The sequence below is a fragment of the Suncus etruscus genome, chromosome 15 (assembly GCF_024139225.1).
Source record: "Suncus etruscus isolate mSunEtr1 chromosome 15, mSunEtr1.pri.cur, whole genome shotgun sequence".
Lineage (NCBI taxonomy): Eukaryota > Metazoa > Chordata > Mammalia > Eulipotyphla > Soricidae > Suncus > Suncus etruscus.
Genome location: NC_064862.1, coordinates 24,194,009 through 24,221,411, shown reverse-complemented (window position 1 = coordinate 24,221,411; position 27,403 = coordinate 24,194,009). Strand labels below are relative to the sequence as shown.

General features: G+C 46.6%; 1 protein-coding gene across 2 annotated transcripts in view; it reads right to left on the bottom strand.

Annotated features, from left to right (window-relative positions):
* Window positions 1–27,403, bottom strand: part of KSR2 (kinase suppressor of ras 2) — a 348,927-nt gene that overhangs the window by 122,520 nt on the left and 199,004 nt on the right. For both annotated transcript variants that reach the window (XM_049788775.1, XM_049788776.1), the window contains exon 5: window positions 14,577–14,761. In XM_049788775.1, the coding sequence (XP_049644732.1) occupies window positions 14,577–14,761 (185 nt within the window). The remainder of the gene's footprint in view (window positions 1–14,576; window positions 14,762–27,403) is intronic.

Genomic DNA, 27,403 nt, shown 5'->3' with positions numbered 1-27,403 from the left:
TTTCCAGGCTGGTAGCTCTGTGGAAAAGTATGTCCCTTGCATGTGTGAGGTCCTGGGTTTGATCCCTAGCACTACCCCTCAGAAGAGTAAGAATTTTGAAAAAGAAAACAAAAGGGTTGAGGTTGTCGAGATCAAGTAAGGTTCTTGCCTTGTAGGTGACTCTTCTCAAAAGTGACCCCTGAGAACAAGCCAGGAGTAAGCCCTGAGCACTGCTCAGTATGATCCCCAAAGCCAACAACAACAACAACCTTTCCAAAAACAAACAAACAAACAAAACATATTTCTGTCTTCCTACAAATTGAGAAAAGAAAAAAAAAAAAAAACAGTGGATGGAACCCAGGGTCAAGTGGTCTCAGGAGCCTTAAATAGAAAAAAAATAAAAAATAAAAAAGGTCAGATCTAAATACCCAAGCCCAGGTCAACGACAACAGAATCAAGAGACCCAAACTATATGAAACCAAACACAAAATGGACCTGTTACACTAGCAGTTCAGGGGGCTAAGGGTGGAGGTAGGAGATGCATGGTGGGAAGAGTGGTGGAGGGAGGTCAACACTAGTTGTGGGAATGGCCCTAATTCACTGCCTGAAAAACAACTGTGAAAGACTTGTAATTCACAATGGTCACAATAAAAAAATTTTAGAAAATTAACTGGGGCCGGAGAGATGGCATGGAGGTAAGGCGTTTACCTTTCATGCAGAAGGTCATCGGTTCAAATCCCGGTGTCCCATATGGTCCCCCGTGCCTGCCAGGAGCAGTTTCTGAGCACAGAGCCAGGAAAAACCCCTGAGCACTGCCGGGTGTGATCCAAAAACCACAAAAAAAAAAAAAAAAAAAATTTTAGAAAATTAAAATAAACAAAACAAAACAAGAAAACTTTGTCAGAGAGACAGTTAAACAGACTGGAGGACTTGCTTTGTTGGTTTATTTGAGGGGCCACTACCAGGAAGCAATCTAGATTTCCTCCTAGCTCTTCACTAAGAAATCACTTATAGCAGGCTTGGGAGACCCTATAGGATGCCAGGGCTTGAATCAGGTCAGTCATGTGAAGGCAAACACCCTATCCACAGCCCCAGGCAGAACACCTGCTTTTGCATAAAGGAGGCCTGGGTTCGAGTATTGGTTTCCTAAACACGCCCAGCAGAGAAGCACCTTTGGGTGTGGCCTGAAATTAAAAAGAAAAAAGAAAGAAAGTGGGAAAAAATTAAAGTGGTCTCACTTTCCCTGTGGCAGGCACAGATGGGTCCCGCCCAACTGGGTGCAGTTAGAGCTCCGAGACCCTGGAGTGATGGGCTCAGCTAGAGAACTGTGGATGTGACCAGGACTTCTGAGTGGTAGGCATTTTCCTGGCAAGGAGAATGTAAGGGTTGTTGACAAAAGACACTCAAAGCTCCCTGCAGAGCTTGCCTGGGGCCCAGAGCAAAGCCTCGGGCCATCCTGAAGAGAAAGGAGTAAGAACCAGGTTCAAGCCCAGCAACTGCAGAGCTTGGGAGGAGCAGAAAAGTCTTCAAAGCTTCAAATCTGAGTACAACGAAGCCCCCCAATACACACACACACACACACACACACACACACACACACACACACACACACACACACACACACACGGAGCAGAAAAATCTTCAAAGCTTCAAATCTGAGTACAACGAAGCCCCCCAATACACACACACACACACACACACACACACACACACACACACACACACCACGACCTGCCTGCTCTGAATGGAAGGACTGGGTGCACAGCACCCACAAATTTCATGGGCCACCTGCAGATAGAAGAGCCACACAGTCTAGTTCTGTAAGGTGCCTGCAAGGAGCTGCCACTCCAGTGGGTGGTGGGTCGTGATGAAACCTTTGCTGCTCCCAGTCTCCCCAGGGCTCCTCGTCTCTGCTGTTATAAACAAGGCCCCAAATAAGGACAGACTCGCCAGGAAGCAGCGGAGGGAGCCACCGCCATCTGCATGTCAAATGAGGAAGGGTGGAGAGTTGATTACGAAGAGATTAAAGCTGGAAGCAAAGTGAAAAAGATGAAGAAGCTGGAAGAAAAATGAGTTCGGATTCCAATAACTAAGAGACATTAAAAATCTCGCAATTCCCCCCCCCCATCCCTCCTCCCCACTGGCAAGCGGAGAAGAAAACAGATTTCAAATTTTAAAGATTGCTGGTCAATGAAGCAGAAATTTACAGGACAGAGGGTACAACAGATAAATATTAAGACAAATGGTTTCAGGGGCTGGAGTAATTAGGGGAAGGTGTCTGCCAACTTGCATTATGGCTGACCTGGGTTCGAGCCCCAGCATTCCAGAGGGGCTCCCACAAACACTGGCAGGTGTCATTCCTGGGTGCAGAGCCAGGAATTAAACCCCTGAGCACAGCCAGGTGTGACCCCAAAATCAACCAGAAAGAGAGAAATAGTTTAAACCCAAGCCATGATCAGTGGAAAATGGAAAAGTGATGACAGACTTAGTTAGCAACAGAAACAAAAATTATTTTGTAAAGAAATGAGCTAAAAAGGATGCAACTCAGAGGTAGGAGAATTTGCCATTCTTGTGTGAGGCTCTGGGTTCAGTGCCCAACATTGTGCTCATCCTGCCCTCCCAAAAATGTGAGAGAAATCGTTTTCAAATCAATTCTTTGTTTTGGGCTGTTTTTTTGATTTACAGAAAAGCTGCAAAAGCATAAAGTCCAGATTCTTCCTGTGTACCTTTTCCCTGACTTTCTCGAAGGCTAGCATCTTCCAGTGCAGCTGGGCAAATGGAAGACGTGAATGTTTAGAGAATAGGACGTTATTTGGAGTCTACTAGATTGGTTGAGTCCCCCACCCCCCACTGATGCTCTCAGTGTTTCAAGATACACCAATATTAAAGAGAGGTTTGCTAGTCAAGGAAAATGATTTTAAGCAACCCAGATACTTCAGAAAAGGAGGAATGGCAGGGCAATGAGGAGCAACAAGAACAGAATAAAAAGCCCAAGAGTGAGGTCAGACTCTTGACAAATAACAGGGAAAACAGACAACCCTGCAGATCAAGTGGGGAAAGAAGAAAAGTTGACAGAAAGACTCTGGGTAGCTGGTGATGGTCCATTGGGGGGCCAGAAAATAAAAGAGTATGACAACTACCTAAATCAATTTCTGGTGAATTCACAAGTTTACAGGTTTTAGAAGATATATAGAGGGCAATATAGTTATGACCTTGGGGCAGAAAGAATTTATTGAATAGTATTTTCTTTCAAAAGTAAAAAAAAAATCAAGGAAAGAAATGATGCACTGACCCTCTGTATGTTTAAAAACATCTTTTCTGTCAAAACTGCCAACAGAGACGCAGTACCACCAATCACAATAGGCAAGCCACCTGGATAGCCAAGAAATCAAAACCAGAATAGTTTTTAGATGCTAAAAATAAGAAGGGGCTGAAGGCTTTATGGAAAACAATATGGAGATTCCTCAAAAAAGCTGGAAATTGAGCTCCCATATGATCCAGCTATACCACTCTTAGGGATATACCACACAAAAATGCCTTCTGCACACCTATATTCATTGCAGCAATATTTACAATAGCCAGACTCTGGAAACAACCAAATGTCCTTCAACAGATGAGTGGCTAAAGAAACTGTGGGACATATACACAATGGAATATTATGCAGCCGTCAGAAGAGATGAAGTCATAAAATTTTTCTATACATGTATGTACATGAAAACTATTATGCTAAGTGAAATAAGTCAGAGGGAGAGAGATAGACACAGAATAGTCTCACTCATCTATGGGTTTTAAGAAAAGTAAAAGACATTATTGTAATAATGCTCAGAGACAATAGAGATGAGGGCCAGAAGGATCAGCCACAATATGAAGCTCACCACAAACAGTGATTAGCACAGTTAGAGAAATAACTACACTGACAACTATCGTGACAATGTCAAAGAGTGAAAGAAGTGGAACGCCTGTCTCGAATACAAGCAGGGGGTTGGAAAGGAGAGATGGGGACATTGGTGTTGGAAATGTTGCACTGGTGATTTATGATTGAAGCCCAACTACAATCATGTTTGTACTTATGGTGCTTAAATAAAGATATTATTTAAAAAGAAGCGGCAGAAGGAATAGGGCAGCAGGTAGGGCACTGTCTTGTATGTGGCCTACCCAGGTTTGAGCTCTGTCACCCCCACGTGGTCCCCCGCAAAAGCCCTGCCAGGAATAATTCCTGAATGCAAAGCCAGGAGTAAGCATTGAGCATCACCCAACCCCTGGAAAGAAAGAAAAAAAATAATCATTTAGGAAAGAAGAATAAGCCAATAGGAATTATTTTTTTCTTAAAGTGGCAAAAGGCAAAACACAAGAGAAAGCAACAACACACTTGTGGAAAGTGCTTACATTTCATCAACAGCCAGGATCTTTGAACTGAGCGAGGCTAAGACAGTGTTATTCTCACCAGATGGGCAAAACATTTCAACAGTCTGCTATGTAGAAGCCTGGCCTGGCTGTGGCACAATGGAAACGCCCCTGCATTGATGGAGGCTGAGAACTCCGATGTGAGTATCTTTGGGGGCCAATTATACATCATTTAGTCCAAAAGCACTCAGTTAGGGAGATTCTGCCCTCTACTTACTGTGCCCCCTGAGAATATCTACCCACGTCTGAAGACATTTTGGTTTCTTAAGTGTGTTGGGAGGGCAGAGCTGCCACTGGTCATCTCCAGGGACCTCCAGAAAACTGCTGGAATTATCCTCTCTGCTCAGAACAAAGCAGTACTCAAAGTCCAACATCAAGTGCTGAAGTTTTTCAGACACTAATCTTATCAAGCTGAAGACACAGACTCTAAGGCCTGGGGTCACTTCCTAGATCATTTTTCTCATACTTCTGGATTAAAAACGAGGACATGATCCCAGATATCTCCCTAGAGTGGCTAGTTCTGGAGGCTCAGGATTAGATGAAGCAGTCCAGAGTTTTTACCAATTTCCCCGGTGATTGGTGCCTCCAGAGAACCTTGGGGTGAACCTTTCAAGTATACCAGAAGGTTCAAGAATGCCTCGGTCAACTGAGAGCACAGCCCCCAAGTGCCCATCTACAGAGGAATGTATGCATTCATCATGGTCTACTGAAATCATAAGCTATTTCCCTATCTCATTGATTTTTGGGAGGCCATGGAGCATAGTCATTCATTTATAAGCCACGATGAAAGAGGCTGCCAATTAACCCATGATACAGTGCTTTCTCTAACTTGTTTTTTTTAAATTTAGTATTATCTGATCATCTCATTCCAATTTATTTAGACTTATTTCATCATATATCATGCTGCTCTATTTCCATGTCTTTCCGCAGACATAATCGGCACAAGGCGATGTTTTGTTCCCAGGCCAAGTCACAGTGTCATATTTTTGGAGACCTTCTTAATCACCAATTAAACCCAGCCCGCGTCGATCAATGGTGCATGAGGCCTTGGGAGTGACGACATTATGAAGAGTCATGTCTGGCCACCCTGGACAGGCCAGCAAGACTTCTGCCAAGCAGATGGTAAGGGTGAGGGTGCAGCAACTGCAAAGCACAGCCTGGATTCAGAGATGCTCAGCTTTGGCGTGATGAGGGTCTGGGGATGGGAGGGATGGGATGGCTAAGGGCCAGGCATGAAGATGTCTCTGAGTTAGTGAAACTCAGAATGAATGGACTACCTAAGATTCACACTGGCACAAAGGAACTTCAAGACCCGGAACAGACAAGTCCAAGAGTAGGCACAGAGGAAGAAGAAAGGAAGGAAGGAGGAAGGGAATGAAGGAAGGAAAAAGGAAGGAAGAGAAGGAAGGAAGAAGGAAGAAGAAAGGAAAGAAGAAGGAAAGAAGAAAAGAAGGAAGGGAAGGAAGAAGGAAGGAAGGAAGAAAAGGAAGGAAGAAGGAAGAAAGGAGGAAGGAAGGAAGGAAGAAGGAAGGAAGGAAGGAGGAAGAAAGGAAGAAGGAAGAAAGGAGGAAGGAAGGAAGAAGGAAGGAAGAAGGAAGGGAAGGAAGAAAGGAAGGAAAAGGAAGGAAGAAGGAAGGGAAAGAAGGAATGAAGGAAGGGAAGAAAGAAAGGAAGAAGGAGGAAGGAAGGGAAGGAAGGAATGAAGGAAGGGAAGGAAGAAAGGAAGAAGGAGGAAGGAAGGGAAGGAAGATTGGTTTCTTGTTTTCAAGTCCACTGAGCACAAAACAAATGGAAGAGAGGATCAGCAAATCCTGATGTCTTGGAATTGAGGGAAGGAGGTCTTACAACCAGGCAGTGCTCACAAGGGGCTCCAGGTGCTTGGGTTGTTTATTTATCTTTCACGTACAAGGGGCCTGGGCAGAGGGCAAGTGGGTTATTGACTCGGAAGTGCTCTGCCTCTCTGTCTTGGCCAACGTTGGGAACCCTTCTTAATTCTTCAGGCCAGTATGAACCTTGGGATGAATTGGGCCCAATTTGGGGTGAGGGAGGCATTGTAAATGCAGTTCTCCTGGCCTGGGCTTTTCCATTCATGACATTCAAGGCATTTCTCCTATCTAGAAAATAGTAGCTTCCAGGCTCACTTTCAAAGAAGAGTGTTGGAGACCAGAGCTGTTGGGAACAACCTCAAGTTGGGGTGGGGGCCACATCCAGAGCCCCACCTGCACCCATTCTGGGACAATGCTTCCTGTGTTTTCGAGTTATCCCAAAGGGTCCTTCTTGGAGGGATTCATTCCTAAATAAAATTTAACCATTAAAATCAACACTCAGCCTTTAAGAATCCCATGAAGGGGCCAGAGTAGTAGCAAAGAAATAGGACATTTGCCCTGCACACAGCTGACCCAGGACGGACTCAAGTTCGATTCCCAGCATCCCATATGGTCCCCTGAGCCAGAAGCAATTTCTGAGTGCAGAGCCAGAAATAACCCCTGAGCACCACAGGGTGTGGCCTGAAAACAAAACAAACAAACAAACAAACAAAGACTCCAATGAAGGACTGAACATTATGCCCCAGTCAACTGGAGAAATAGGATGTGGTAGCAATGTTTGCTTCTCAAGAAGTCGCTCATCTCAAAGACAGCCAGTTCTGACCACCACGATTTCCTTCTGCAAGAGGCCATGAAACTCCATGCATGGGTCAAAGCTGTTATCTCAGACCACAGGCCTGTGGATCAAGGGTACAGCTATCCTGCGTGAATTCCCTGCTAGGGGCCAGTTGGTGTCATTCCCCTCTGGCTGACAGCTGATGGCCAAGCCTTGCAGGAGCCCTGTCTGCTGGGCTCCGTGTCACATTCCCAAGGAGCTCATTAGATACCCAGCTTCAGAGTGAGGGATGAGAACAAGGCCATGCTGCTGCGGGTCAGGTCGTGGGAGCCAGCAAGTAGAGGTCTAGCATCGTCCTCTGTCCCTAACCCCCCAGGGCCTGGTGTTGCATCTCGGGCTGGAGAAATGAGTGGCACCATGGCCAGGCAGCTGAGAGAGAGCTGGGCATCTCCTCTAGCTTCATGTCTGTAGCCCACTCTGTCTGCACTTCCTCCCCAGCTTCTCCCCACTTCTGCCCCCAAATGCCAGTTCAGCTGAAAACCCAACAAGGGGCCAGCTCATGAGGCAGTGATGAATGTTTTGGGGAGCAGGCATGGTGTTGGGAAATGAGGGCCCAAGAGGAGGGGAGTCCACTGCAGCTCCTCCAACTCTCTGCTTCTCATTTCTAGGGCTGGTAATGAGTTGGCAGCGACCCCCCCAACCCTCACTGTACAACGAGTTGGTTCACTGTTCTTCACCTGCCAACTGCTCAACACACTGCTGTTCACGGCTGTGGAACTGAACCTGACCTTGGTGCCCGGCAGCTTTGAGGACTGCCAGGGTGTGTGTTGAGGGGGGAAAGGGGTAGTAGAGGGATGTCTCACGGTCTCACCTTCCTGGGTAATGTTGTCACCAGATCAAGTACAGCCTAGCAATCGGAGTTTTGGTTTTGAGTTTGGGGCCACACTGCTGATGCTCAGGGACTGACTATTCCTGGCTCTTTGCTACAGAGTGACCCCTGGTGGTGCCAGTGGAATAATCTGTGGTGCTGGGGATTAAACCAGGGTGGGCTGCCCGCAAGGCAATCCATTTAGTCTTTGTGCGGGCTCTCTGAATCTAGAATCAGAATTTTCTAGTTTTTATTTGTTTTATTGTTGTTGTTTTGTTTGTTTGGGGCCACACAGTGCTCAGGAGTTACTCCTGTCTTTGTACTCAGAAATTACTCCTGGCAGGCTCGGGATGTCGGGGATCAAACCCGGGTCAGCTGATTTGCAAGGCAAACAAAGCTCTAGCTTTGAAACCAGAATTTTCTGTTTTGTTCATTGGGTTTTTTTTAGGGGTACTTAGTGACACCCTCTCCCCTGTACTTTCCACAACCCACTGGCCCCAGAAAGAGTTCTGGCCAACTGGAATGGGGAGAAGCTGAAAACTTGCCATGATTAAGCTACATGGTGGGGTCTGGAGACCACAATGGAGAGAGAAAAGAGGGCCCTGAATCTGTGGTTTTGGGCAGGTGGGTGCTGACTTCTTGCTGCCTCAGTCCAGGCCCCGATCATTTCCAGCTCATCTGTAGCCAAGCAGGAGGCTGGCAGATCCCTGGAAGCAGCGGAGATGCGTCATAGGGAGGGAGAGGAACAGAGGAAAGAAAAGTTTATGAGGGGTGAAGAGAGAGACAGCGAGAAAACAGATGAGATGGTCCAAGGAAAAGGGAGATGCTAGGTATTCCAGGGAGCTAGAGGGACATTAGAACAGAAAAGAGGAGCCAGAGAGATGGGCCGAAGGGATAGCATAGTGGTAGAGTGTTTGCCTCGCACACAGCTGATCCAGGACAGATGATGGTTCAAATCCCGGCAACCCATATGGTCCCCCATGCCTGCCAGGCGCGATTTCTGAGTGCAGAGTCAGGAGTAAGCCCTGAGCACTGCTGGGTGTGACCCAAAAACAAAACAAAACAACAACAACAAAAAGCACAGCAAAGAGCAGGAGGACAGGGACAGGAGTGATAGCACAGAGGGTAGGGCGCTTACGCCTTGCACAGGGCCAAATCAGGTTCGAGCCCCGGCATTCCATATGGTCCCTAGAGCTTGCCAGAAGTGATTTCTGAGCATGGAGCCAGGAGTAACCCTTGAACACTGCTGGATGTGAGCCAAGAACAAAATAATAAATAAATAAATAAAAAGAGAAAGAGGGCAGGGAAGAGCAGTGAGGGGAGGGTGGGACAGTAGCAGGTGGAAACTCGAGTGCCAGGTGACCACTCAGACCTGCCTGCTGGGCAGTGCCTTGGCTTTCTGTAGAGGGGAGAATTGTTTTCAAAGGGGCCTGGGCAGAGCAGAGGAGGCCCCAGAAGACAATTGGCACTTTGTGTCCTCTGCCAGGAAGGACAAAGTCCCAAAGGAAAGCAGGTTGTCAGGGCCTGCCCAGCAACCGAGGGGGTGGAGCCCCGGAAAAGGGGTGTACCAGGAAAGTTGTACCAAACTCAGGGGAACACTAGGGCTACATTGAAGCAGGGTTGGTGTCACGGTGGAGCACCAGGGATTAGATTTAGGGCATAGCACATGCTAGGCACACAGTTTACCTCCCCGGCTCCCACCCCCCAGGTCAACTTAGTTTGATGCCTGTAGAACACCCAGACCAGGGAGTACTGAGAGTGTCACCTGCCTGCTCTGTGGAAGAAGGTCTCTGGTGACTTCCTCTTCTTAACTGACTACCACAGGGGCAGGGCAGGCCCCAACATTTTTTTCTTTTGGAGGAGGTATTGGGCCACACTCAGTGGCATTAAGGGGTTACTTCTGGCTCTGCACTCAGAAATCACTCCTGGCAGGCTCAGGGGACCACATGGAATGCCAGGAATCCAACTCGGGTCAGCTGCATGCAAGCAAATGTCCTACCATTGTGCTAATGCTCTATTCTTTTGGGGGGGTTGGGGCCACATCTGGAGGTGCTAAGGGGTTACTCCTGGCTCTGCACTCAGAAATTGCTCCTGGCAGTCCCTAGGGATCACATGGGACACTGGGAATTGAACCATGATCTATCCGAGGTCAGCCACATGCAAGGCAAATGCCCTACCTCTGTGTTATAGTTCCAGACCTGAGGCCCCCAAATTCTTAGCATCTCTCCCGACTGGGGCAGAAGAGGGAGCTCTGTAGGCAGAGCAGAAGTTTTATATATGGGGAGACACAGGTTCGATTTCCAGTCCTGCCGGGAGCGGTCCCCACCCCAATACAGAGCCTGGAGTAATCTCTGCACTGCCAGGTGTAGTCACAAAACCTCCAAGACAACCTAGTCCTCCAGGCAGCGCCCAACATCCAGACTCACACACCCCGAAGTCTCTGGCAGGGTTCATGAGTCTCGGCTTCCAGCCCCATTGTACCCCATTATAGAATCACCCCAACTCTGAATCTTTTATAATCCTGTGAGTATAAGTGGGCTCCCTCAGGCTTTGCAGCTGCTTTCTGCCTCCCTACCCACTGCACTTCCATATGCCTGTCCAGGCCCTCAACTCAGGGTCCAATACCCACCCCCAGAAATGAGTTGCAGTTGAGGTTCCTGGACTCCAAGTTTGTCCAAGACAGCTTGGGAAGAAAAATCGTCCTAAAGATCCCAGATGTTGATACAACTTCCGCTGGTAGCCTGAGGCCCAAGATGCCATGTAGAACCTCTGTCCTGAATGACCATCACAGGCAGCTGGGAGAGAAACACGCCGAAACCCACAGGGGGCCAAAGAACCCTGGCAACCTGCTCAGCTCCACCCTTGATGGTGCCATTCGTGCCAACAGACTCAATCCGGCAGGAACCCACTGAATAAAGCCAGCCTTAGAGTCCAATCAATGACCCCTAAGTTAGCTTCTGAAATTCAGAGCGATACCACTGTGTGATTACATGCAAGGGTCTAGGCCCTGGGTACCACCTTGCCCCACGGCTGGACCCCGGACTCTCAAACCTCAAATCCTTGCTATCCTGCGATCTGGCCAAGGGTAAATTGTAATCCGAGTTTTAGAGTACTACCTCGGATCTTCACAGAGCCCTAGGCACCAACAAGAAATGGGCCTTCTTTACCACAGAAAAGGGTTGGCTGGGAGAGAAAGCAGGAGCCAGGGAGAGTTGAGTTTAGAATCAGGCATGCTCGGTGGAGCTGCTACGCCCATCACAGAGCCCTCCCCCAGATGAGGGGGACAACAGCCAGGCTGAGTGAAAGAGAGACAGGGAGAGATGGAGACAGAGAGGGACAGATAGAGAGGGAGGGAGAGAGAGAGGAGAGAGAGAAGGAGAAAGAGAGAGAGGGAAAGAGAGAAGGAGGGAGAAAGAGAGGAGAGAGACTTTCTCTTCTCCCAACCTGTATCCTCAGGCTGCTGATTTCCAGTGGGTTCCATGAAACATTAGAGAGACACACTATAAACTTGCCCCCACCCCCCCCGACTTAGGCTGCTATCCCCTTCCCTTCTGGAAGATCAAAGTACTGTATCCTGTACCACTTCTAGAGATATACCCTAAGAACACAAAAATACAATTCAAAATCCCTTCCTCACACCTATATTTATCGCAGCACTATTTACAATAGCCAGACACTGGAAACAACCAAGATGACCTTCAATAGATGAATGGCTAAAGAAACTGTGGTACATATACACAATGGAATATTATGCAGCCACCAGGAGAGATGAAGTAATGAAATTTTTCTATATGTGGATGGACATGGAAACTATTATGCTGAGTAAAATAAGTCAGAGGAAGAGAGATAGACGCAAAATAGTCTCACTCATCTATGGGTTTTAAGAAAAATTAAGGATATTTTTGTAATAATCCCCAGAGATGAGGGCCTGAAGGACCTGCCCATAATATGAAGCTCACCACAAAGAGTAGTGGTGCAGTTAGGGAAATACCTACACTAACAACTATCATGACAATATTAATGAGTGAGAGAAGTAGAATGCCTATCTTGAATACAGTCAGGGCTTGGGAAGGAGGGAGGAGTGGTGGGAATGTGGCACTGGTGAAGGGGGGTGTTCTGTTTATGACTGAAACCCAACTACAATCATGCTTGTAATCATGGTGCTTAAATAAAAGTTATATATAAAATTATATATATAATTTATAAAAATTATATATAATTATATATATTAACAAAACCCAAACAAACAAACAAAAAATAAACCTGTAAGAACCAGACTTATCCCAAGGAGAGGTTTAACTATACTCCAAGGACTCCTTCTTGCCCAGAGCTTCATCTAATTCAGGGGTAAAATCCCTCCCACAGGGCTCATGCCTGCTGGCCACCAGGGTCGGCACCCTGTTCCCACCCAGGCCTGGTGGGTGAGAGAAATCGAATGGATTTCTGCAGTGAAACTTCTCCAGACTCTGAGATGAGAGCAGGGTTGGCTCCAGCTGCCTTCAGTAGTGTCTTCTCTGTCCATCTGGCCAAGCAGGGCAGAGAGCTGAGCAGCGCTCGACCCCCTGCCTCTAGGTGGCCACACTAACACTGGTTATGGGATGGCACTGCCCCAGGCTCGATGGCAGCTGCAGGCAACCTACCAGCACAGTGCCAAGGTCAATTCTAAGCCCCGTCAGTGCTCTGGAGGATAAAGGGGCCTACAGTGGAAGGAATTAGCCATGGTTCTTCAATTCACCATCGAGTTCAAGGCTGCAAATGTTACTAGAACTGAACAAGGATCTAAATGTGTTCTGTTGAATGATGCCGCCCACGAGGCATCAACTGTGTGCCAGGCACTGGGCAAATGCCACTTGCAGAAATGTCTCTGATGTTCACAACCACCCATGAGGTGGTGCCCTATTGACAGATGGAGAAATTGAGGCTCAGGGAGGCTCTTCACTGGCTAGAGCTCAGGCACTTGGTTCCACAGCTTGGGCAGTGCCATGTTCTCCTACCTCATGCCAGGTGTTTTTCATCTGCATGGCTTTAAGAGTCCAACTCAGGCTGGTTTAGCACAACACACAAACACACACCTCCCACTCCCGACAACAGACACCCTTGGGTTCTGTCATTGCTTGCACCTGGTGGTTTGGCCAATTGGCCTTCTGGCTGGCATGGGTCCCCCGGGCTGTTCTGGCTGGCTAGATTTGAGTTTGAGGCTCCTGGGCATGGAAGATCCAGCTGTGGGTCACCTCCCACCTGGGTCTACCTGGCTCTCTTCTTGCTCCAGGACTTACTGCTGTTGGTGCCCTACAATAGACACAGTGTCCACCTGGGACAGTGTACATTCTGGCCAGTCAGTCTTATAAGTAGTGGGGCTTGGGCCAGGCTCTGCAGCTTGGAAAACACAGGGAGATGTGGCACTGCTGCCAACTCTCACAAGGTTTGTGGCCTCCCTAAGTAAGATGCTACTGGAGCCAGAGCAATAGCATAGCAAGTAGGGTGTTTGCCTTGCACGCAACTGACCTAGGTTCAATCCCCTGCATTTTATATGGTCCCCTGAGCCTGCCAGGAGTGATTTCTGAGCACAGAGCCAGGAAGAACCCCTGAGCGCTACCAGATGTGGCTCAAAAACAAACAAACAAGGGCCCAGAGTGGTGGCTCAGCAGTAGGGTGTTTGCCTTGCATGCGGCTGATCTAGGATGGACCACAGTTCGATCCCCCGGCATCCCAAATGGTCCCCCAAGCCAGGAACGATTTCTGAGCACAAAGCCAGGAGTAACTCCTGAGCATCACCGGATGTAGCCCCCCAAAACAAACAAACAAACAAACAAAAAAAAACAAAATAAAAGTTGAATCAATATAAAGAACAGAACCCCCCCACCTGTGGAGACATACTTCCTGAACCCCCAATTATAGAGAAAAGCTTCCTTTACCTTTCCTCCCTTTTCTTTCTAAAGGAGCTTGCTTATTCAGCAAATGAAGCTAGATGGTCCCATATCTAGAAAAGGGCCCAGTTCTAGCTCTGACCTGAGACCTCCAAGTCATGTCACTCTGACAAGTTCCCTGAGATGCCCGGTCCTGGGTTTGTTTATCTGTCCTAAGGATGATAAGCCAGATGGGTGACAGATGGCTGCAGGGCTGTGCCTGGGGAAAGAACACTGGGCCTCAATTCTTTGGAAAATGCAGGACTGTGGCCTCTGCCAGTCCACCAGCCTCCCTGTCCACTGAGCTCTGGACTCGGCTGGGCTTCACTAGGCCTTATTTTCAATTTCTAACCTCTGGCCATGTCTGCTTCACTTCAGCACAACATATCTGCTGGTCCAAGAAGATTAACTACCTTCAAGCCCTCAACTCTGGACCACCAGAAAGTCCCATTCCTCGCTCAAAATAAAAAAATTACTTTATCCAGAGAAGATATTCCTGAGAGCAGATAATAAAGCAGGCCCTTCACCCCACAAGGTCAGCATGTTTTGAACCTTCATATATTTCTGAGATGAACTGACCAGCGTGCAGACAAAATCTTTGGGTAATTCCAGACACCTGCTCCCCGATGGATGGCCCAGAGGGATCAGCTTAGGTGAATGAGCCACAGAAGAGAGAGAAACAGCACCCCAAGAGGCGGGGATCAGGGCAGAGAGGCCCCATCAGGAAGTATTTCACAACCACACATTTATCCCAAAACTAAGAAGCATGAAACCAAGAGGACCCAGGTCCCAGCCCGAAGGCAGCGACCATGACTTACTTGCAGAGAAGGAGGTGTCGGAGTGGACGGGAGGGGTGGACGGCAGGAAGGACGCATGGCCCACGAAGAAGGAACGCAAAGAGCGCTCATACAGGAGTGGGGAGCGCTGCTGTGCTGGAATGTTCTCACAGCTGCCCACGCTGCCATGGATCTTCAGGTTCAAGGGTTTGCTCTTCTTCTTGGCTCTGTGAGGAAGATGGGAAAGAGGGGGTCAGGGACACACAGGAGACCCCCCTCAGCATTAAGGAGCAATTCCAGCTCTCTCTCTCTCTCTCTCTCTCTCTCTCTCTCTCTCTCACACACACACACACACACACACACACCTATCTCTAATCTGTGCTCCCCCCTCTCTGAACCTTTCCTCTGAGCTTCAGCCACCTGCTACCAGTTCAGTGTACCCTCTTAACTCTAACTCTCTGCTCAAGTGAACCCTAGTTCTGATCTGAACCCCCCTCCAGTTCTTGGATCAGTTCAACTCTGTCTTTTATTTTGGGGGTGCATACCTAGTGGTGCTCAGAAATTATCCTGGTTCTACACTTACAAATCACTTCTGGCTGGTGGGGCTAGAGAGATAGTGCAGCAGTAGGACATTTGTCTTGCATGTGGCTGACTGGGAATGAACCCGGGTTCTATCCCCTGCATCCCATATAGTCTTCTCTGTCTGCCTTTATTGACTTGGTATCTTCTCATCCATGAAGCCTTTCCAGATAAGCCAATTCCTCTTCCCAGCCAGGGTCGAGTGAGCTTCCAGCCCGGAAGTTGGATTTAGGATTCCTGAGACCCATGTTGAGAAATTAAATGCTCAGCAGATTTGTGACTCTGAGAGGAATGTAGAGAAAAGGGTTCTGACAAAGGGGGTCTACCCAGTCCCATAAAACATCAGAGGAAGCCTAGGAAACCAATGGCAAGGTAGGCTCTAAGCTCCAAAGTCTCCTCCACCCCCTCCTCTGCTTGTACATTTTGAGTTCCAGCAACCCCAGTACCAACTCTTTACTAGACTCCCATCTGACTATTGAACAAAGGGAGAAAAATCCCAGAGTATCTCCCTCCTCCTTCCCATTAATCTCAATGCACTCCATCCTGGAATTTCTTATTCCCAAATTTACTCTGATGCAAACAAGATGCATGTATCATGTTTCTTCTTTGTTTTGTTTTGGGGTCACACCCAGTGGTGCTCAGGACCAATGCCTGGCTCTGTATTCTGATCAGAAGACCATATGTGGTGCCAGGGCTCAAACCTAGGTCTGTGTACAAGGCAAGCATCCTCCCTCCCTGCTGTCCTAGCTCTCTGACCCAGATAAGTATTTATTTTTTGTTTTTATTTTTTGGGGGGGCACACCCAGTGGTGCTCAGGGATTACTTCTGGCTCTGCACTCAGAAATCACTCCTGGAAGGCTCTGGGGACCCTATGGAATGCTGGGGATCAAACCCGGGTCTGTGCTGGGTCATCTGTATACAAGGCAAATGTTCTACCACTGTGCTATCACTCTGAGCCCCCAGATAAGTATTTCTAAGAGACAGGGGTTTTCTAGACATTCTGAGCAGGAGGCCAAGGCTTAAAGAGAGTGCAAAAGAAAGAGGCTCCCCAAAACTATAGTCTGGATCACATGGGGTATCTGGGCACAGCCACAGAGGATGCTGGAGAGGGAGTCTGATGACTCTAATCCTTCACTCATGTCTCCACAGCAATAGCGGTGCTGGGTGAGGAGCAGGGGAGGAAGGACTTGCATATCACAGGTGAGGACACAGCTCTGGGGCCATCCTGAGCCCAGGCCACCTTTGTGCATCTCAACACCCTACAAGGCATCTGGGCAGGACTATAATAAGGCCTTGTAGATTAAAATATAAAATATAAAGAACCAAGTGTTAGTTGAGTCCTCCCCCAGCATGGTGCCTCTAGCCCCTTTAGCTGGTGGGTCTGAAGATATAGGATAATGGCAGAGAAATAACTCACAAGTAGTCAATTAAAGTTTCATCGGAGTCAGCTTGCTTTTAGTCCATGGCCCTGTCTGCCATATGCATTTTCTCACATGTGTTTTCTCTTTCTCATATTTGCTAAACTTTCTGCTACCTCTCTTTCTGCCTTTTGCTTCTCTATTCTAGCTTTCCCCAGCCAGACCTTTTTATTCTTTATTTAAAATAGCCTACCCCCTCCCAGGTGTGGGCAGGCCTGATAATCCAGGTGGGATTAAAATCTCAAAAGAAAGTTTAGGGGGAAAAAAATAAAGTTTAGGTAAAAGGGCCTTGGGGGAAGGGTTACAGGGCCTCACAAACACAATCCTTGAAAACTCTTCAAAGTGTTCCATTCACAGGTATAAGGTAGAAGACTCCAGCTGCTATTTTCAATAGAAAAGAGACTTTAAGGTGAAAACAGTAGGAGGTGCCTCCGTCAAGTCTAGGGGTCTCCTCACCAGCTCCAGGGTGCGTGCGCGCGCGCACACACACACACACACACACACACACACAGGCCTCCAACAAAGCCACACCCATATTCCATGCAGAATCTGGGCACAGTGACAAAGTGGAGGGGAGATCCCCTCGGCTGGCAGCCTTTGGTTCATGGTGATCTTGAAGCCATGCGAAAGAAGAAAGAAAAGCAATAGCCAAGGTCGCCCGCATGCTGCTGGTGTAAGGGTCCGAGTTGATACCCAAGTCGGTGCTGAGGTCAGAGACCACCTCTATTAATACAAGGCACAAAGGGGAGTTTATCCGGCTAGCCGAGGTTCAAATCTCATCCAACCAGTGGAGTCTCAACAAGGACCCTGATTCAATTTTTCAAGCGGTTTATATAGGATTCATATGCTTCAACAAGTTAAGCATTTCATTGGCTAATACCAACAGTTCATCCTTCTCCATATACACAATTGGCCTATATCTATTTTTGCACAAATCACAGCATTTCAAAGAAGGAATGTCTCAACTTATCTCTGACTCAACTTTGGTTGTCAAGGGGGGGCCTTATCTGGTGGAACATTCAAGACCCACCTAGTTCCTCTCTCTCAATAGAATAGGGAGGGTCCTGACATCCCTGCATTTCTTTGGAGGGTTCATACCGCAGTTTTATCTCTGAGCTAACTTCCTTTGCCTTAGCTCAGTTCAGTGTGGAAAAGTACTTAGACTTTTGACCTGCCTCAAACTACTTTATTTGGGGCTTAGGACCCCCTTGGATCTAGGCCCCAGGAGCTTTGGTTCTCACACTGGTCAAACCCACTGGTAGATCTTTTTTTCCTAATGCAATGTTCATGATGGCCCAACTGGACCAGAAGGTATGTAGCACAGGTGGGCAAATGGGAACAGACCAAAGCAGAAATGAAAACACCAGAAGGGGCCAGGAGTTGACTCAGGAGTTTACAGTGCTCACTGACATTGAATTCAACCTCACTGCCACCTACATATGGAGGAAAAAGAGACACCAGAGACTTCAAGATTCTTTTTCAGATTAGTAATAGGTGGCTGGGAGGGAAGGGAATTAAGGTGGGGGGGTGTGGAGCAGTGATGCAGTGGATGGGAGTTTGCCTTGCATGTGGCTGACCTATGACGGGCCTGGGTTCGATCCCCCAGTGTCCCATATGGTCCCCCAAGCCAGAAATAATTTCTGAGTGCAGAGCCAGTAGTAACCCCTGAGCATCACACAGTGTGGCCCAAAAACCAAAGGAAAAAAAAAAAGAGAGAAAAGAAAATAAAAGGCAGGGGACAAACTTTACTTGCAAACAGACTATGAGTGAGGAGAAGTTATTCACTCTGGCAAGATTTCTCCTCCCAGGAGATGGATGAGGAGGTCAGTGGACTGTCTCCAGCTACTGCTGATGGGAGAGAAGAGGAGCTACCACCACAGTGATAAGCACCAAACACCTCAAGGGTCTCTGAGGGCCTTTTAGATATTCCTGAACCATGCAGGAGGTTTAACCACCAGACCTCCTTTCAGAGGCTGCTCTTACCTCTCCTTTCACAGAAGTCTCTGCTCTGGGACTATCTTGAGATGCTCCCATCTCTCTCTCTCTCTCTCTCTCTCTCTCTCTCTCTCTCTCTCTCTCTCTCTCTCTCTCTCTCTCTCTCTCTCTCTCTCTCTCTCTTTCTGTGTGTGTGTCTCTGTGTCTCTCTCTGCCTCTCTGTGTGTGTGTGTCTCTCTCTCTTTGTCTGTCTGTCTGTCTGTCCGTCCGTCCGTCTGTCTGTCTATCTGTCTGTCTGTCTGTCTCTTAAGCATCCCACCACCATCCCGGGTGGTGGAGAGAAAATGGAAGCATGAGATGGTTTGAGATGTCTTAGTGAACCCACTTACAGATTTAGTGAACAGGGAACCAAAATGAATCACCCAGAGATCCTCCACCTACGCTGAAGCCCTCTTCCAGGCTGCTAGGGAGTAGGGCGCCCTCTTGTGACCAGAATGAGGCCTTCTTGCAAACTATTTTGGTTCTGCATCCAACCCCCGCTCATAGAATTATTTTCTAGAATATATATAAATATATATGCATACACATACACATAATGGTCATTTGCTCCTGGCCAAGTGCCAATATTGTCTCCTTACACCACCGTTTCCTCCTGTGGACAGGGAAAAGTAACAGACCCACCCAAGGGACTATGGTATCTTGATGTTATCATGATATGACCTTTGAACATGGGACACAACACAGAACTCGAATCCAGTCGATGCTCTGGTAGTGAAAGAATGGATGGGTGGTGGAAGGATTAAATTAATGAATGATGGAGAGGGTTAAAATGTGAATATAAGGAGGAAAAAAAGGCGAGAAGATGAAAAATGGGTCACAGAGAGACAGAATGAAAGCATGGGGAAGAACGAATAAAGGAACTAAAGGTTGTGGGAATGAATGGTACAAAGAATGGAAGGATCAATAGGTAGGATAAATAAATGGGTAGCTGAATGAACAGGTGGATGTCTGAGGGATAAATAGATGGTGGATGGATGATGGGTGGATGCATAGAAGGAAGAAAAGGAAGAATGGATGATGAATGGATGGATGGATGGATGGATGGGTGAATGAAGAGAAGGAAGGAATAAAGATGTATGATGAAGGGATGAATAAATGGATGGGTGGGTGGATGGATAATGAATAGAAGGATGGATGAGGAATAGATAGGTAGGTGTGTAGATGGATGAATGGAAGAAAAGATGGAGTAAAGATGATAATGGATGAGTGGATGGATGGATGGTGGATGGATAGATGGGTAGAGAAACAGAACTAAATGGAGAGCACTTTTATAGTATAGAAAGATAGACAGAAGGAAACAGGAGAGAAAACAGAAGAAAAAGAAAGCATTAGTGCTAGAGCAATAGCACAGTGGGCAGGACCCTTGTCTTATATATGGCTGACCGGATTAGATCCCAGACATCCCATATGACCCTCAAACAAATTTGGAGTGATTCCAAAGCATATAGTCAGGAGTATTTCCTGAGCACCATAAAATTTGGCCCAAACCCCCCAAAAAGAAAAGAAAGTAGATCAGTAAATAGCTATTTGATCTGAGTAGAGCAGAAAATGTGAGCCATGGGATGCTGGGAATTGGCCACGTGCAAAGCAAATGCCCAGCCTGCTGTGCTATCACTCTGGTTCCGAGGAATCTCTTGTCTTCTTTGGGAAAGAGATTGATTCTAGAAACTTCAGGGTAAGGACCTACTGTGAGACGGTGACCTGGGCTTCTCAGCACATATCAGGGTTGCCTCAATGTGGAAAGCATAAGCCACCTGGGGCACAGACAGGCAAGTCAAGTTCCCAGGCACAGGGGTCATGCTGACTGCAGCCCCCCCAGCTTGAATGAGAAGGGCAGTGTGTCTTAGTTCTAAGAAACCCTCCCAAAAGAGGCCCCCATTTTTTTGCCAACTCTTGGCACCTCTGCCAGGCTGGCAGAAGTTCTGTGCACAGAAAATTCTGGATCAGAATTTTTGCCAAGCTGCTGTTCCCTTCCTGCACCTTGCCTTTGCAGCTGCTCTTCCACGGATATAGTGACCCAGGAGAGAGACAGAGTGACAGAGACAGAGACAGAGAGACAGAAAGAGTGGAGGAAGTAGAAACAATGTTGTGTTCTATTTACGTTTCATTTCTGGGCTTGCCGGGTTAAGATGAAACCTATAGATCTGGGAGAGAGAGAGAGAGAGAGAGAGAGAGAGAGAGAGAGAGAGAGAGAGAGAGAGAGAGAGAGAGAGAGGAATAAAGGCGGAGCAAGCACCAATATTGTGTCTCAGGCCCATGCCTGGTCAGATATGGGGGGCTTGTGCTTCCGACCCCCAAAGGACCAGCGGGCTCTGCTCTGGTCTCTACCCTGCCCCCCCTAACCAAACGCCCTACATTTTAATAGTAGGCAGTTGTTAGCACAGGGGCATGTCCGAGGGGGCGTGTCCCAGTCCAATTACCCTTACAAGAGGGTGCCATCGTCCCCTAAAGATACATTAAGCAATTTTCTTAACTACATCTACATTAGATATATCAACACATGCGGGGAATTAGCATCTGGCTGGGGCACTGAAGTAAAAACAGAACCACTGCTCATATGAACTCCTAGTTTCTCCAATGTCCCTATTATTTGAAAGTTCTCATCCTCCTAGGTCTCTGAGCTCCTCATCCTTGGAGTCTGAAGAGTCTGGCCCGACTAACAGGGTAAGGGAAAAAGCAGCTTGGGGAGAAGCACCAGTGTGTGGATACCATACGTACTGACAAGGCACTGATTGAATCAGCCTCGACTGCAGGCCCTGAAACTGTTTATGGGGTTCATGCTGACTGTGCCTCAGCCCCCAAACCAGCCCTTTATTTCCTCGAAGCCACACTGTTACCTGAGAAGAGGGTTGTCTGGGTCACCCCAGCAGTACTCAGGAATTATTCCTGGCTCTGTTCTTGGGAATTGACCCCCTTGAGACCCAGGGGTGTTGCTGGAATTTGAACCAGGGATGGTGGCTGACACGACCACATGCAAGACAAATGTCTTTCGTACTACCTCTCCACCCCACATAATTTTATTTTTAATGAATGAATCATAATAAATGAAATTTTAATTTATTTCATTTAGCTTTGGTGAAACACCTAGTGTCTCTGCATTCAGGGATCATTCCCAGCGGGCTCAGAGGACCATAGGGGAAGCTGGAGATCGAATCTGGGTTAGTCATGCGAAAAAACACCCTATCAACTCTACTTCCCTCCCCTTTTTTTATTGTATTTTGACAATTAAAACTTAAAAATTAAATTTTCACATCAAGTGCATCATTTCACAGCAACTTCTTCCCGATAAACAGCTTTGTGTGAAATAGACCCAGGAATTAAACAAGGTGACAAAAGAAGAAAGAGAACAGAGAAAAATCAAGAGGGAGAACTGTCAGTTGAATAATAATCAAGCGGATTCTAGGACAGACCTCGTTTGAATGGCTACAAGCTACAAGCTGAGTTGACAACACCGAATGTTGACAAGGAGCCAGAGCCACTAGAATTCTCATGGAGCTGTGGTGAGATGGTTCTCTAGGATCACATCCGAAAAAAATGACTTGGCAAGATTGATGAAAGCTGGATGTAACTCCGTGCCTCACAATTTCACCCCTGGGTTTGTGCCTGGCCAAGTTCATTAATGTCCACGTTCATGAAAACACTCGCAAGGTAATGTTATGTAGGTGGACCAAATGATACAACCCCACAGATCATCAGTAGTAGGGTGGGTTCATTGAGTTAAGTCATACAAATCAAACCAGGCACAGAAAATCATGCATGGTACAATTCCCTTATGGCTCCTTTTTCATGAGGCTCAAGAACAGGCAAAACTAATTAACAAATAGAAAAAGAAGCGAGAGGGTGACTCTTTGAGGGCAAGTCATTGCCTTGATGGGAGCCCAAGAAAATCCTGAAGTCACAGAATCTCTTCCCTCTTGAGTAGTTGTTACTTAGGTGTTTTAATATGTTAAATTTTACCCCACTATAAGAAAAAATTCCATTTGCTACTAAATGAAAGCTCTGCTTTAAAAACATTTTTTATGGGGCCGGGCGGTGGCGCTGGAGGTAAGGTGCCTGCCTTACCTGCGCTAGCCTAGGAGACGGACCGCGGTTCGATCCCCCGGCGTCCCATATGGTCCCCCAAGCCAGGAGCGACTTCTGAGCGCATAGCCAGGAGTAACCCCTGAGCGTTACCGGGTGTGGCCCAAAAACCAAAAAAAAAAAAAAAAAAAAAAAAAAAAATAAAAACATTTTTTATGACAGTGGAAAAAAAAAAGACAATTTAATTAAAAAGTAGCCAAAGGTCTGGGACTGACTTCTTTAAAGAAGATACCCAACTCTCTGGTCAGCATGCAAAAAAATGTCCAAAGTTATTTATCCAATTGTCTTCTCAAATTCACAATGGATTCTACTTCCACCCACCAAGGGTGAATGTCAGAGAAGATAATGAGGACATGCCAAGTGCTGGGGAGGACGTGGAGGGATTGGAACTCTGGAAATATTGTTGGTGGGACTAGACAGTGGTATATACAGGGGCTAGAGAGATAGTACAGTGGGTAGGGCACTCACTTTGCATGCATCTGACCCAGGTTCAATCCTCAGTCGAGTTTGCCAGGAATGATCTCTGAGTGTAGAGCCAGGAGTAAGCACTTCAGCCCCCTCCCCACCCCCATAGTGGTACATATAGACAAGTAAAACACACAATTATTATAAAAGCCAACAGCCTACTACTGCATAGAAGTTCCCAAGGATTAGAGGTAGGTATTCAAACCCCAAATGCAGCAGTGTTCACAGAAATACAGCTCACAAGAGCCTCCAAATGAAGACCACTCTAGAGTCAATTAAAGAATGAACACATGAAGAACATGGTGTCTCCCACACTGGAGAATAACATTCAATATTAGGAACCACCTAATCTTGCTCCCATGCTCATGAGTCTCAAGAACATGCATGAAGGGAAAACACACATCCAAAGCAGTATGTTCCCATCCCATTCGCCTGAAATATCTACAACAAGAAAAGGCAGAACAGGACAGAAAGCACATCTGTGCTCTGACCACTGGATTTTCCAAGTTTCTTCCCTCCCACAGCTAGCCAGCTGCAAGGGCCAGAGCTACCCAGGGTGCAGGCTGGCCACCTCCCCGGGCACTAAGTGGAAAGACCTTTGAGTAAATCCATGCTATTCTAGACAAAAGCCAAATCCTGTAGCTCTGGGAATGGAACTCATTTCCATAAGATTAAAAGGATAAATTCTGCTCTTCGGTGGCAAAAGCAATCGTTTAAATGCCCAAAATTCACAGACGGCTTCTCACTGCTGACTTAAACAGAGTCAATGATGGAACATTTCCACGCTTTGGTCAGGGCTATGCCAACAATCCCTGTTCCCCAAGGAGAAAGTGGGGGTGAAGGGGTCCTCTTTTCTTTCATTAGATCATCATGTGCCCCTGCCTCCCCCAAGTCTAAATTGAACTTCCTTGGCTCTAACCATAAGACCAACTTTCCTAAGCCAAAGATTGGACACAGAATCTGAACCACAAAAAGTTGGTCTATTCAATTGAATGGATCTTTGTAGGTGCTTGAAAGAATCAGGGGAGATAGAGAATGCAGGAAAACTCTAAAATGAGCCAGGGAAACAGTAATGTGTGCACAGTACCACCTCATTAGTCTCTGAAAAATTGTCATTCCCAATATTATCCTCATAAGTGTAGGAGGACATTAAGACGCTTGGACTTCTGCAAGGAGTCATTGGTGACCCCTGTGTCAGGTCCTGATGGAGGAGAAAAATGTAAAGCTTGAAAATTAAAGATAAACTGGCAAGCAAAAAGAGCTATTTGGAGAAATCAAACATGGTCGCAACTTGGGAGTGCATTAAAGCTGAGACGCAGCTGTTGAGACGTCAGAGACCTGGGACTGGGGTGTCCAGGCAATATGATCAGGGCCCCCCTTGCTGAAAAAGCACCACAGGGTGTCACTGGCCACTGTCTAGATATGGAGTTTACAGGGGGGGTTAAGTTTATTGGGGGGAAGTCAGGAAGAACGATGATGAAACAGTATTTGTTTTTGTTTTTGTTTTTGTTTTATATCTTGTGGGTCCAGAGCGATAGCACAGCATGTAGAACATTTGCCTGCATACGGCAAACCCGGGTTTGATTCCCAGCATTTCCTATGGTTCCCTGGGTCATCAGGAGTAATTTCTGAGAATAGAACCATGATTAAGCCCTGAGCACTGCCCCAAAACAAACAAAAACAAACAACAACTAAAAATCTTGTCCAGTGTAATACAGAAGGACAAAATGGAAGTAGGGATTGTTAAAGGCTGATAAAGTCACCCAAAATACCTGAGTCAAGGGTATTGTATCTGAATAAGTACCTGGACGAAAGTTGGTATATGGAGTCATAGGAAGAACATAGTTAGAACATAGTTCTATCAGGATTAGTGGGCTGTTTTAGTAGTAAAATTGGGGGGTCATAGCAGGTGGTTCCTCCTGTCATATCTGCCCATCCTCAAACTCTTTTTTGGGGGCTCACGCCCAATGGTGCCCAGGACTTACTCCTAGTTCTGCTCTCAGAATTATTCCTAGTGTTCAGAAGACTGTAATGCAAAGTCCCCTGGGTCTAGGACCAAGGTGGTCCCAAGCCCCCCAATAAAGCCACTGTGAAGTATTTTTCCACTCTATAACTTCCCCCTAGGCAGAGGGTGTTAGCTCAAAGATAGAAACCTCAAAATGTATCCTCTAAAGGGCAAGACCCTCTCTGTTCTGCTGAAATAGAGGATGTAGGTGGGTCCGAATGTTCTACCAGATTAGGACCCTTTGACACAAAGTTGATCCAGCAATGAGCTGGGACGTCAATCCAAAAACATGATGTGTTTTGTGTGCAAATAGAAATTGGCCAATCATGTAAATGGTGAAGGATGAACTGCTTGTATTGTTGAAACTTATAAAGTCGTATATAAACTGCTTGAAGATTTGATCAGAGGTCCTTGTTAAGATTCTACAATGTTCGATGAGACTTGGACCTCTGCTGGCCAAAGAAACTCTCTTTTGCATCTTGCATTATCGGAGGTGCTTTAATATCGAAGGTGCATTATCGAATCGTTTTGATTCTCAGAGCTGACTCAGGTGTCAACTCGGATCCTACAGTGAGAAGCTGGGGAGCAAGTCAATGTGATTTCCTGCCCCATTTTAGTTTGTCCCCCACAAATCCTCAGATACTGTATAATCACCAATAATAACATTTGTGGGGGGAGAACTGACAAGCTGAAGAAGGGACAGTGATTTTTGATAACAGGCTCTGTAATACTTTTTGGCTTATCTTTGCCATATATAACCTAATAATAGAACTTGAGGGGTAATAAAACAATCTGTGGAAGGCGACAATATTTTGTGCTGATTACATCTTTATCTTCATCAAATAAAATTAAAAAACCAGCAAGCAGAGGTACAGACATGGAACACTATGGTCAATGGTTATTTAATAGTTTGATGATGTCTCATTATTTGTTCGAGAAATTTCAAATTGAAGATCAAATTGAAAACAGGTTTTCCTTCCCAAATGGCTGGTATCAGTCAGTGTGTAACTGGTATTTCAGATTAAGTTAACAGATATCAAAATGTGGGTTTTAAATAAGTTCTTAAAGATTTCCTGTACAAACATATACACTGTGTTCTTGAAAAGAAAGGAAAACATCTTAAGAACAGATATATGGTATAAACTTTGCTCAGTTTCAGTCAGTTCAAACAGATCTTTTCCCTAACCCCTGATTGGAACTAATTAAGGAGCCAGAGTGATAGTATAGTGGGGAGTGTATTTATCTTGCACTTGGCTGGCCTGGGTTTGATCCCCATTATCCCATATAGTCCCCCCTGAGCATGCCAGAAGTAATTTCTGAGCACAGAGTCAGAAGTAATGCCTGAACACCTCCAGGTGTGGTCACAAACCAAATTGTTCCTCATATCCACACTATCCTTTTATCCACTAAGAAGATTCAAGGAGACAAATGGAAGAGAGAGGGTCAGCAAACATTGAAGCATTTTTACTTTCTTGGTGACATCTGGACTCGAACACAGGGCCTTATACATGCAAGTTAAACACACGACCACTATGCCAGCATGAGCAAATGTGTTCCATCTGAGACCAGCCAGCAAACATTCTTGTCTTTGCCAGTCACCTCCTTTTTGATGCAAGTTCTCATCTGTGACTTTGCAACACAAAATCCATTCAAAACATCATAAGAACAAATTGGCAGGAGCCGAGTGCCAATAAAACTTTATTAATCAATACAAGCAATGGGCCAGCTTTGCCCCATGATTGGGCAGCTTGCCAGCCACTATTTCTAGAGGGGCACTGGAACCCTGGTGGAGAGAGGAGGATAGTAGATGAGGAAGCATTTGGGGGAGCACTTTCCATTTGCTTCTGCCCTCCAGAGAAAGGGACACAGAATGGTTTTTAATTTTTCCTGGAAAAAGAGGCAGTTTCCCATATAAATCTGGAAACCTTAGATCTAGATTTAAATGAAAATAGGAAAGTGAAAGCAAGTTAGCCAGGAGCAACCCCTCACCTACCTCCCAGGGCCAAACAAACCCCAAGGGTAATTTCTCTTTCTTCAGAAATTAACTAAGTATGTCCCCTCATCCCAAACCCCATTTCTCCAGCAGGGGGGTGCCAGGACCCCCATAATCCTGCAGTTCTGGCTTCTATTGAGGAATGGTTTCCAGGGGTTGGTGAGTACAGGACTCTCCTCCCCACCTAGAAGGGTCCAAAGGGGTAGGAGCTGACGACTCCCCACAGTGCCATGAGGCTGGCGCCTTGCAAGGGCTCCATGAACTCAGCAAACACCAAGGATTCGAGTACTTGCATATCATCCCCCACCATGGTCTCTGGCACCTCAGGGTGTTT